This window comes from Papio anubis, chromosome 18 (genome assembly GCF_008728515.1).
Source record: "Papio anubis isolate 15944 chromosome 18, Panubis1.0, whole genome shotgun sequence".
NCBI lineage: Eukaryota > Metazoa > Chordata > Mammalia > Primates > Cercopithecidae > Papio > Papio anubis.
The window spans coordinates 20,865,062-20,877,962 of record NC_044993.1 but is presented as its reverse complement, the minus strand read 5'-3'; the positions used below and the strand labels follow the sequence as shown (position 1 = coordinate 20,877,962).

At 41.1% G+C, this 12,901-nt stretch overlaps 1 protein-coding gene across 2 annotated transcripts in view; it reads left to right on the top strand.

Moving 5' to 3' along the window:
• Window positions 1-12,901, top strand: part of TANGO6 (transport and golgi organization 6 homolog) — a 261,322-nt gene that overhangs the window by 58,652 nt on the left and 189,769 nt on the right. For both annotated transcript variants that reach the window (XM_009196757.4, XM_009196756.4), the window contains exons 8-11: window positions 1,758-1,870; window positions 4,015-4,191; window positions 8,975-9,107; window positions 10,753-10,944. In XM_009196757.4, coding sequence (XP_009195021.1) covers window positions 1,758-1,870; window positions 4,015-4,191; window positions 8,975-9,107; window positions 10,753-10,944 — 615 coding nt within the window. The remainder of the gene's footprint in view (window positions 1-1,757; window positions 1,871-4,014; window positions 4,192-8,974; window positions 9,108-10,752; window positions 10,945-12,901) is intronic.

Here is a 12,901-nt window from a genome sequence, read left to right as displayed (position 1 = left end):
CACCGCGCCCGGCACGAGCTAGCTCTTTAAAGAATCTACTATAGTGCTTGGAAGATAAAAACCTATCATGGTTTCCGGAACATATACCATGATCATAATCATTGTCAGCTCCTTTTCTTTCTCTTTTTACCATTATCACTATCCATACTATCAGGTTTAAATTAACTTCTTATAACAGAATTACATTTTGAAATCCTATTGTGTTTAACTGGAGTTTTGAATAACATTTTTGTACTTCTTAAGATACTTTCAATTATCTGCCTTATTATTATTATTATTATTATTATTGTTTTACTTGGCTGGGTGCAGTGGCTCATGCCTGTAATTCCAGCACTTTGGGAGGACAAGATGGGAGGATTGTTTGAGCCCAGTAGTTTGAGACCAGCCTGAGCAACATGGCAAAACCCCAGCTCTACTAAAAATACAAAACATTAGCCATGCATGGTGGTGTGTGCCTGTGGTTCCAGCTACCCAGGAGGCTGAGATGAAAATATCACTTGAGCTTGGAGATTGAGGCTGCAGTGAGCTGTGATTGCACCACTGCATTCCAGCCTGGGTGAGAGAGACCGCATCTCAAATATAATAATAATAGTTTTACTTTTTTTATTCTTCCCATATATCACAAGGAATATGAAGGATAATGACCCTTACTGATTTTTATATTCACTACAGTACCTAAAACAGTGCTTTGAACCCAGTGAGTGTTCAGTAAAGGTTTATTGAATTGAATGCATTTGTTCTAGCCTTATTGAAAGGTACAACTAAAACATGCAACATTGTGATTGTTAATAAAAGTCACCATCCTCACATACTTGTTTTTTGGTTTTTTTTTTTACTTTTTTTTGTAGGCAGTAGTTAGCATCCTCACACACTTAACTGTGTAGAGCCAGTACAGATCTAGGTGAACAGTGCAATTACTTTTCTCTTTTTTGTAAGAAACAGGGTCTTACTCCGTCACCCAGGCTAGAGGGCAGTAGCATGATCATAGCTTATTGCAGCTTTGAATTCCTGGGCTCAAGCCATCCTTCCGCCTCAGCCTCCCAAGTAGTTGGGACTGTAGGCATGCACTGCCAAGCCTGGCTAATTTTTAAATGTTTTTGTAGAGATGGAGTCTTACTGTGTTGCTCAGCTAGGCTTGAACTTCTGGCCTCAAACAATCCTACCTCCGTGACCTCCAAAAATTCTGGGATTACAGACATGAGCCACTGTGCCCAGCCCTACAGTATAATTTCTTTGAACATTTATAGAATTAGGGAGAATAGGACATTTCCATGTGGTGGTCACATCTTAAGAGTGATGAAACTGGAGTCAGCAGTGTTTTGGGTTTGGTTTGGTTTGGTTTGATTTTCCAAATCTAGTTTAAAGTTTTTCCCTTTGGTAGTAATTACTTGTTCCTAATAGCAGGGCCTTCAGCAGTAGGACAGTTATATAGTTAAACAATAGGTAGATTAGGAAACTCAGACGTAGCCAAAAGTAGGAAAGGAAGAGGTCAGAAAGCGGGGTAGTTGACCGATTCTGGGCAGGTCTAGAGACTGCACACATGAAATGGTGCTGCTCCAGTTCACTCTCGTTTCAGCCTGTCTGCCAAACTCAAATGGTTTCATTGCCATGTCTGAGCACATCCTTGGAGCTAAAATGGTGTGATTCGGAGGAGATACTGCTGAAGACACTGAGCCTTGCTAGGTGTTTGGTGTGTGATCCCCATTGCTCTGGCCAGGCAGTCATGGGATTATTCTTCACCATTTCCTTTTTTCTAGGTGTACGTGGTTGGGAATGAACCTTTAACAGTTTTGATGGATTCTCTGCTTCCTGTCCTGGGAGTGCTTTTTCTTCTCTACTGTTTTACTAAGCAGAGTGTATCTCACATAAGGTAAACAATCAAGGGACCCTTATTTGTTTATAAATAGAATCTTACTTGTTTATAAATTGTGACGTCTTTTTTGCATGTTGTTTTTGTTCTTATTTTGAATTTATATTTGCCACTTTGAAATTATCATTTCCTTTCAAAGTCAGGAAAACACTGGGATCTTCCTATTTTGCTCATCTGGAAAAGAACAAGAATTTTGCAGATCATAGGGCAATGGATACAGTTTTTACAATGACTTTCCTCAGCCTCTGTCCTAAATCTCAAAGACAAAATCTCTGTTTACACGTGTAAACATGCCATTTTTCGATCAGTGAGAAATACTGCAATTACATGTCTAGGAAGGAGGAAATAGGGGATGGATCATAATGACCTTGTGGGGAGTTAGAAAACATGTTTGGGAAATCTAGATCTGAATGTGGCACTTTGTATTTAGCCTGGGATTTGGTGTTGGTGATACAGTGTGTTGTTTAGAAAGAAGGGATTTCTTAGTCATCCAGAAAATACTCCTTTGTCATAGAATTTAAGTAGGATTCGGCCAGGCGCGGTGGCTCAAGCCTGTAATCCCAGCACTTTGGGAGGCCGAGATGGGCGGATCACAAGGTCAGGAGATCGAGACCATCCTGGCTAACCCGGTGAAACCCCGTCTCTACTAAAAAATAGAAAAAACTAGCCGGGCGAGGTGGCGGGCGCCTGTAGTCCCAGCTACTCGGGAGGCTGAGGCAGGAGAATGGCATAAACCCGGGAGGCGGACCTTGCAGTGAGCTGAGATCTGGCCACTGCACTCCAGCCTGGGTGACAGATCGAGACTCCGTCTCAAAAAAAAAAAAAAAAAAAAAAAAAAAAAAAAAAAAAAAGAATTTAAGTAGGATTCATTTTATATCAGCTATATTTTCACAGTAATTTATGTTGTTTCTTCCTCCAGGTAAGAGTTATCTCAAGTCCTACAGAATTATGATTTTTGGTGTTTGGAGAGCCTCACATGTAATCCAATATACAATAATAGTATCTTCTTTGCAAAGTTATTGTAAAGACTCAATATGCATTAATATGTTTAGCACAGTCCCTGGCAAATAGTAAGCTCAATAAATGGTAGCTATCATTATCACCATTGCTAAGTGGTGAAGGAAAACACCATCTTTTGTACTATTCAAAGCTTACATAGTGCCCTTGGCTCTTCAGCTTGAGTCAGCACGTCACTATAGCCCACAGCCACAATGGCAATGACAAGAGAATGCAGTGGAAGAGGGAGGCTGTACATCTGTGAACTTGGTTTCAAGGGACAGTCCACAAAATAACTCTTGTTTTTTTTGTTTGTTTTTGTTTTTTGTTTTGAGACGGAGTCTCATTCTGTTGTCCAGACTAGGGTGCAGTGGTGCGATCTTGGCTCACTTCAACCTCCGTCCCTGAGTTCAGGCGATTCTCCTGCCTCAGTCTCCTGGGTAGCTGGGATTACAGGCACTTGCCACCACGCCCGGCTAATTTTTGTAGTTTTAGTAGAGATGGGGTTTCACCATGTTGGCCAGGCTGGTCTCGAACTCCTGACCTCAGATGATCCACCCGCCTCAGCCTCCCAAAATGCTGGGATTACAGGTGTGAGCCACCACGCCTGGCCTCTGGTTTTTGTTTTAAAACTCAAGTCCTCACAGCACTGTCATGTCCTCATCAGAGACAGACAAGGAACATGTGAACATTGATATAGTTCCTCTTCTAGTTGATTGACACAGATGAAAGGAGTTGAGGTATCAGCAATATTTTGTTGGTATGCAGTTTCTTGGTTTCCAGCTATTGGTCTTGCTGAGAGTAGATGATTTTTATCCGTGTGTACTTTCTTTGACAGTACCTGATGCAAAGGCAGTAGTACACTTGGAATTACCGAAAAAAAAAAAAAATCACGTGGGGCTCATGTGGCAAATCAGGGTTGCTGCCAGAGCCAAGGATTAGTCAGTCAGTCATTGAATTTCAGGATATTTGCATTCTGAAATTCACAAGAAGCATACTTTCCACTCCTGCATTTCAGTAGTACTAGGAGATCGTGCCAGCATTTAAAATGCAGTGGAACCTGACAGCCTTTCTTTCTTTTTTTATGTTAGCTTGTTAGATGCATGGAGTAAGATGACAAGCTCATTCATAACTGCTTTTTCTGCCAGGTCACTTTGCCAAGAAATCTTATTATGGATTCTGGGGAAGCTGGAAAGGAAGAAGGCAATTGCCAGCCTGAAAGGATTTGCAGGGTTGGACAAAGCTGTGCCCTCTCTCCATTCTCTGTGTCAGTTTAGAGCTGCCACTCAAGGTGGCATTATGATTACCATCAAAGAGGCCATTAGGTGAGTCCACCCATCCATTACTGTCTCCCTTCAGATTTAGTTCTGCCCAAAAGGCCATTCAGTCATTCAACCACTAAGGGGCGCTGATAGAAAAGAAACCAGAAACTCAAGTGGCTGAGGTGCTTGCTATTTATATTCTCTAAATGAAACGTAAGCCTTAAATAATTCTCCAGGTTTTTTCCCAAGATGCCTGCTAATGGTTGGTGCAATTTACTGGAGCCTCACAGCTCTGCATCACAACAAGCCCACTTCACCATCTTTGCCAGTTAATCAGAGTAAAGGGCAGACACATGTTCACCCTTAACACCATAATAATCCAATTATCTTTCTGACTCTCAAAATGGTATATGTGTGTGTTTATCTTCAGACTTATTCCTGAGGGAAATTGTCCGATAGCTATCTTTTATGGTAATTTTATGATGGAGATTTGTTTCTCATAGGGATTGATTAGAAAGTGCTTAATAAATATTAGTGAAATGGATCATTTATTTATCCAACATCTCACAATTGCATGTTTTAAATTATTTCCACTTTCTGGATGATCTAATGTTATTACCTCAGAACATAATTTCCTGTTGGTCATAGTCCATGTAATATGAATGAGTGACTGCTATCCTGTTTGGATTTCACATCACATTCAAAGTGCTGCTGTTTGTTGAAGCGCTGAAATATTATTATATATTCATGGTTAACTTGGTAAAGTTTTAAAACACCCCTTCAGTTTGGTAGACTCGAGGAAAATAGAAAAACACATAGATTGCAAACAGAATCATCAGTACGAACTCAAGCTGCTATTCTGCCCAGCAACAGTTTATCAAGATGTTTTTGGCCAGACATGGTGGCTCACACCTGTAATCACAGCACTTTAGGAGGCTGAGGCGGGTGGATCACCTGAGGTTAGGAGTTTGAGACCAGCCTGGCCAACATGGTGAAACACCATCTCTATTAAAAATACAAAAATTAGCCAGGCATGGTGGTGCATGTCTGTAGACCTAGCTACTTGTGAGGCTGAGGCACAAGAATTGCTTGAACTGGGAGGTGGAAGTTGCAGTGAGCTGGGATCGTACCACTGCACTCCAGCCTGGGCAACAGGGCGAGATAGTCTCAAAAAAAAAGAAAAGAAAGAAAGAAGAGCCAGGCGTGGTGGCTCATACATGTAATCCCAGCACTTTGGGAGGCTGAGGTGGGTGGATCACTTGAGGTCAGGAGTTCAAGACCAGCCTGGCCAACATGGTGAAACCCATCTCTACTAAAAATACAAAAATTAGCCAGTTGTGGGGGCTGGCACCTGTAGCCCCAGGTACTCGGGAGGTGAGGCAGGACTGTCACTTGAACCCAGGAGGTGGAGGTTGCAGTAAGCCAAGATCGTGCCACTGCACTCCCGCCTAGGTGACAGAGTGAGACTCTGTCTCAAAAAAAAAAGTTTATTTAAAGAAACTCTATAAGAGCAGCTTAGATTTTATGATCTTTAGATCCAGAGTTTTTACTTTTCTGGAATTAAATATAATTGTTTGGAATTTACTCTTTATCATTGATTTTTTTTTTTTTTTTTTTTTTGAGACAGAGTTTTTGCTCTTGTTGCCCAGGCTGGAGTGCAATGGCGCGATCTTGGCTCACTGCAACCTCTGCCTCCCGGGCTCAAGCGATTCTCCTGCCTCAGCCTCCCAAGTAGCTGGGATTACAGGCATGTGCCACCACGCCTGGCTAATTTTGTATTTTTAGTAGAGATGGGGTTTCTCCATGTTGATCAGGCTGATCTTGAACTCCTGACCTCAGGTGATCCACCCACCTTAGCCTCCCAAAGTGGCCTTATCGTTGAATTTTTAAGAGTGACTAAAGTAGTGCTTCTTAAGATAATTGTCATGTGTTTTTGTTCTGTTTTTGAGGCTTAGTGTTGCTCTGTTGCTCAGACTGGAGTGCAATGGCATGATCTTGGCTGACTGCAACCTCCACCTCCTGGGTTCAAGCAATTCTCTTGCCTCAGCCTGCCGAGTAGCTGGGACTACAGGCACTCGCCACCATGCCAGGCTAACGTCATGTTGTTTTAGAAGTATTTGAATACAGTACTTCATTTTCACAATCAAAATGGCTCACAGAAGCTTAGAAGTGATGTTTATCCATTTTGGCTTTTCCTTCAACATAGAATGTTGTGGAGAAAACATGACTGATCTGAAGGACTCTGGAAGATTCTGGGATAATACAGGAAATATCCTAAGCTAAATGTATAGGTTATTCATTCTATTAGAGGAATAGGAAGTCCATGTTCTTCTTTTTTTTTTTTTTTTGAGACAGAGTCTCTCTCTGTCGCCCAGGCTGGAGTGCAGTGGCGCGATCTCGGCTCACTGCAAGCTCCGCCTCCCAGGTTCATGCCATTCTCCTGCCTCAGCCTCCCGAGTAGTGGGACTACAGGCGCCCGCCACCACGCCCGGCTAATTTTTTGTATTTTTAGTAAAGGCGGGGTTTCACCGAGTTAGCCAGGATGATCTCCATCTCCTGACCTTGTGATCCACCTGCCTCGGCCTCCCAAAGTGCTGGGATTACAGGTGTGAGAAGTCCATGTTCTTAGTGAACTGGCACACTGAGACATACTGCCTGATGAGATGGTCTGCCAAGTTAATAATTGTACTTTTCAATGAGATGAAGAAACATCTGTCATTTTTTTTTCCTCAATTTAGTCTGAAAAAATTTTATGTCATTGGTCACTGAAATAACACATATTCTTTTTATAACACAAAAAACATATAAAGAGGAAAACAAAAGTCAACTAGTGTCTTATTTCCTGTTCACATTATTTTAGTGTTTTGCTTTTTAGTACATTTTCAATACTTTTGTATTTGTTTATATGATGATATGGTATAATAATATAGTATCTTGAGCTGCGTATGGTGGTTCATACTGGTAATCCCAGCACTTTGGGAGGCCAAGGTGTGAGGATTGCTTGAGGTTAGGTGTTCAAGATCAGCCTGGGCAACATAGCAAGACCCCATTTCTTTAAAAAAAAAAAAAAAAAAAAAGGCCAGGCACAGTGGCTCATGCTTGTAATCCCAGCATTTTGGGAGGCTGAGACGGGCGGATCACATGAGGTCGAGAGTTCGAGACCAGCCTGGCCAACATGGTAAAACTCTGTGTCTAGTAAAAATACAAAAATTAGACAGGCGTGGTGGCAGTCGCCTGTAATCCCAGCTACTCGGGAGGCTGAGGCAGGAGAATCACTTGAACCCGGGAGGTGGAGGTTGCAGTAAGCCGAGATCGCACCATTGTACTCCAGCCTAGGTGACAAGAGTAAAACTCCGTGTTAAAAAAAAAAAAAAATTATAAAAAAAGTATGTACACACACACAGGTGTATATATATATATGTATACATGGTATCTTTGTCTCTTCACTTGTCAGAAGAATTAAAAACTAAAAGCCATAGTACCTCATGAGAAAGTACGAATATTTCTTGATCAGCCTGGGCAATATGGCAAAACCCGGTTTCTACAAAAAAATACAAATATTAGTTGGTTGTGATGGTGCACCTCTCTAGTCCCAGCTACTTAGGAGGCTGAAGTGGGAGGATTGCCTCAGTCTGGGAGGTGGAGGCTGCAGTGAGCCATGATTGCACCACTGTACTCCAGCCTAGGCAATGAGTGAGACCCTGTCTCAAAAATTAAAAAAAAAAACCAAAAAACAAAAAACAGCTGAGTGCAGTGGCTCATGCCTGTAATCTCAGCACTTTGGTAGGCCAAGGCGGGCAGATCACAAGGTCGGAAGTTCGAGACCAGCCTGGCGACCATAGTGAAATACTGTCTCTACTAAAAATACCAAAAATTAGCTGGGCGTGGTGGTGGGCGCCTGTAATCCCAGCTACTCCGGAGGCTGAGGCAGGAGAACTGCTTGAACCCGGGAGGCGGAGGTTGCAGTGAACCAAGATCGCATCATTGCACTCCAGCCTGGGCAACAAGAGCGAGACTCCATCTCAAATAAATAAATAAATAAATAAATAAATAAATAAATAAATAAATTTTTGCAGTAATCATAGCACTGATTTAGCCAGATTTTATAACTTGGTAATCACATTCAACCTACTCATTTTTCTGAACCTTTATTCATTTTCTTATCTCAGCTAATTGGTTCCTTTCAGTTGAGACTGCATGTCCTCCCATGATGATCACATCTTTTTCTGCTGCCCATAACCCTTCAGTAGCTTATCAGAAAAAAGTCAAAATTCTTTTGAATGACATCCAAGGCCCTCTGTGATCTAGCCTTACTTTACAGCCTTCTCTTTCTGTTTTTCCTCAGGACCCAGAATATCTGCATATGACTTGTATATACTTTAATTCCTCCTTGCTTTTGTAAAAGTAATAGTAATTCTCCAACATCCATCTTTTTTTTTTTTTTTTAGAAATGAGATCTTACCATGTTGTCTATGTTACTGGAGTTCAGTGGCTATTCAGTTGTGACCATTATGCACTACAACCTCAAACTCGTGGGCTCAAGCAGTCTTCCTGCCTCAGCCTCCTGGTACACTACCGGTGTGCACCACTGTGCCCGGCTAACATCCATCTTCATGAATCTTTCCCTATTTGAGCAAATGACCATGCAGGACATAACAGCCTAGTTTCTGAGAATCAATACTTTTTTCAGAATGGAGAAATAGTAAAATAAGTTAAATAAATTTGGGGGATCTTTTTAATGATTAACTGTTTGGACATAACATGTTACTTTAGAAGATTGTTATGGGGTTTAAAATTATGTGTATCTCTGGTAACTCTGCCAAGATAAATTTTACCCTCATTGCAGTGATGAAGATGAAGATGAAGCTCTGTACCAGAAGGTATCCTCAGAGCAGGGCCGGGTAGAGCATCTTGGGGACTTGCTGTCCCACTGCCAGGAATGCGGTTTGGCAGGAGACTTCTTCATCTTCTGTTTGAAAGTAAGAACTACCTGTAATTCCTGGTCAGTGTTATTCCAGGGGAGTGCCAGGAAACCCTTTGAATTTTCAAAGCATTTATAATTTTAGATCCTAAAATGTAGGCCCTAATTTAAGGAAAGCGATCAAAGGACATAAAGGAATTTATTTTTTTAGTAGCCTTTGGATTGGTAAAAAGAAGAAACTTTTCTTCACTAGTACTCCTGTTGTCTACTACTTCCTCAAATAATCGGCACTGGCAGTTTAGAGATGAACAAAGCAGAACCCTCGATCTATGAAAGGGTTAATCTTTGCTCTGTGTTGACAGTAAGAACTCTTTTGAAGTTAATAGCAGGTTTTACAGCTATAGAGTAATCCCTTATCCTTTCTGACTGTTGTTTTGTCAGGTATTTGCAAAGGAGATTTAGCAATTCTGCCTCCTTCATTTCATTTTGCAGGCACCTGAAGCCTTTTCCGGGTTTGTTTCTTAGTACCAGTGGTTGTGTTTGCTTGCTTTTCTTCTATTCTCTCACAGTAACTTGTACCCCATACTGTTACTCCTTGTTGCACTGTATGACATCATAAGCCAGTGACCTCCAGCTCTGCCTTCTCAACTCTTTCCCCTAAATAAAGTGTCTACTCTAAAAGAGCTCTAAGAGAATTTAAGGTTTCTGTAGGTATGGGAGAATTCAAGGAGGGAATCAGGGCTAACATTTCTAGAACTTGAAGTAGGAGACACTTTTTGATGCTTTCTTACCTCCCATGTTCACTCACACCCATCCCTATGCCCAGCGATACTCTTTCTAAATAACATTCCAAGGGATGTGCTCTTAATTGTATACTTAAAAAAAGGTGGCTCACTCCCAGCACTTTGGGAGGCCGAGCCAGGTGGATCACCTGAGCTCAGGCATTTGAGACCAGCTTGGGCAACATGGCGAAACCCTGTCTCTACCAAAAATACAAAAAATTAGCCTGGCATGGGGGCTTGTGCCTGTAGTCCCAGCTACTCGGGAGGCTAAGATGAGAGGATCACTTGAGCCCAGGAGGCAGAGGTTTCAGTAAGCCAAGAAGGGTAGGTGAATAGCCTACAAAACCCTCAGTAATACATAATTTCTTAGATAATTTCTTAGAAGTTAGTTCTAAGTATCTTAGAGGAAAACAGCTGTAGTGCTGGAGGCATCTAATGGTCTCCAAAAGGGGTTTGAGAATGTGAGGTGATCTGAGGCTCAGTTCAAGGAAGGCCACTAGTAGAAATCATAGAAATACCCACAAAGCCGAAAGCTTGTCAAACTATTTCTTTGTGTGTGTGTGTGTGTATGTTTTTTATTGTGAGACTTTAAATTTTTATATACATGGTATCATACTGTATATATTATTCTGAAACTTACATTTTTCACTCAGTAGTGTTTTTTGAGATCTATGTATGTTGATACCCATATAAATCTAATTCATTTATTTTAACTGCTGTGATATTATAAATACATCATAATTTTTTCTTATTGCTGGACATTTAGCTTGTCTCCAAGTTTGGACTATTATAAATAATGTTGCAACAAACACAGACTATTTCTTTAAACATGCAGTTCAAACAGAGTTTTCTACTTAAGTTTGAGAAGGCCTTAGTTCTACTGGCTTTATCTTCACTTTTTCTTTCCTGCCATGCTTGTAGGAGTTGACTCTTGTGGCCACGGAAAATGAAACAGGGTTAAAAACTGAGCCCTTCTCCAGCAAGAGCCTCTTGGAATTAGAGCAATATCAGACTCTTCTTGTGGAAGGCCAAGAGCAGAAGCTGCTTGTCCTGCAGCTGATGGCTGTTCTGTGCGAGAGAATGTCTGAGCAGATATTCACAAACATCACTCAGGTCAGTAGTTGCCACATTCTGGACCCTAGCCTTTTTTTCTTTCCAAAAAATATAGTTTAAAAATGTTGCTGAGAGTGTGATTTGATGACACCTGGATCGTGAGGTGTTTCCAGGAATGCTGGTTAAATATGGAAACTACACAGCTCACACCAGGCCACTGAATCCAAAACGTTCCAGTGTCCTGAGACTCCACACGTTTAACAAGCTCCCGAGGTGATTCTCATGCACATAAAATTTTGTCTTAAATGTTTATATGTTATGTTATAGTAGTTTTCAACTTTGGGTGCAAAAAAAGTTATCTGGGATCTTTTTCAGTATATTGATAGCCAGCCCACGTTTAGAGATTCTGATTCAGCATGTCTGCATTAGCGCCTGGGCATCTTTGTCCTACTCAAGCTCCATGGATGATTCTAATATGTATCAAAACTTGAAAATGATTATACACTCAATTTGAAGAAATCACTAATAATAGTGAGATCACCTTGAATTTTATTATAGGTCCTCTAACTCACAGTTATCTCCACAACATTCTGTAAAGTTTTAAGATGTTTTAAAAAATGCTTTTAGAGGAGTATCGTTATGCGAGTCAGTGCCTGAATTTTATTGGCTCAGACATTATTTTTCCCACCTTTAAAAAAGACAGGAAATAAAAGTAACAAAGCAAAGGCAGTACAGTCGCCAGATTTTACCACTTAACCAGAATTAGTTGTTGCTTCGTTGGTCAATAGGCAGTTGTAAGATGGCATGATTGTCACGCTTAAATCTGATTCTCCAGCTCTTTGTATGGTCGTCATTGTCATCTGCCTGCGGGTGTTGCTAAGCAGCATTTCACTATAGCTCCTGCTGAGAAAATTTGCAGCTGCCTGTCAGCTCTGACTTACCGTGCCTGTTTAATGAGAATTATGCTCATGATTTCTTTCCTGGCCTCTTATTCTTTCAGTTCACTGACCCCGTGTTTCTCAGTAGGGTGATTTGTTTCTCCTGTGTTTATATCCATTCCCTGAAGACTTTTTCATCCAGACCTTATGTTTTTGTCTCAGGATGCTAGTTGGAAGGGGAAATGGTCTAAAACCTGATATGACTTGAGCTTTTGCACTTAGTTCCCTTTACTCCTAATTAAGGAATAATGGTGTCAGGCTGGTACAGAAATGATTTGTCCCATTAAATTATCCTTCAGCTAAGGTTAAAATGTGTCAGGGCCAAAAGAACCACAAGGAAATATTAAATTGTATTTGGTAATCTCACTGCTAGTGATAATATTGGTATATTATTTTATTTTATTATTATTTTTTTGAGACGGAGTCTCTCTTTGTCACCCAGTCTGGAGTGCAGCGGCGCAATCTCGGCTCACTGCAAACCCCACCTCCTGGGTTCAAGCAATTCTCCTGCCTCAGCCTCCCGAGGAGCTGGGATTACAGGTGTGTACCACTGTGCCCAGCTGATTTTTGTATTTTTAGTAGAGATTGGGTTTCACTGTGTTGGCCAGGCTGATCTTGAACTCCTGACCTCAGGTGATCCACCTGCCTTGGCCTCCCATAGTGCTGGGATTACAGGCGTGAGCCACCGCACCCAGCCATTATTGGTATATTATTTGGAAATACACACATAAAGAAAATAAGTTAATTTTGTGAATATTATTAGGAATCAAGATTTTTAGCATAAAAAAAGAGATATAAAGTAAAGAACCAGAGTAAAGACCCTATAATTTATTTTATTTTATTTTAAGAGACAGAGCCTCACTATGTTGCCCAGGCTGGACTTGAATTCCTGGGCTCAAGTGATTCTCCCACCTCAGCCTCCCAAGTAGCTGAGACCACAGGTGCACACCACCATGCCCAGCTTAAAACCCTGTAATATTGAATTTCAGTTGGAAATATTAGTATGAACTCATGATTTATTTTTCTCTTTTTTAAAAATAGCTATTTCCAGCTCAGTCCATTGTCAATCCCAAGAAGCA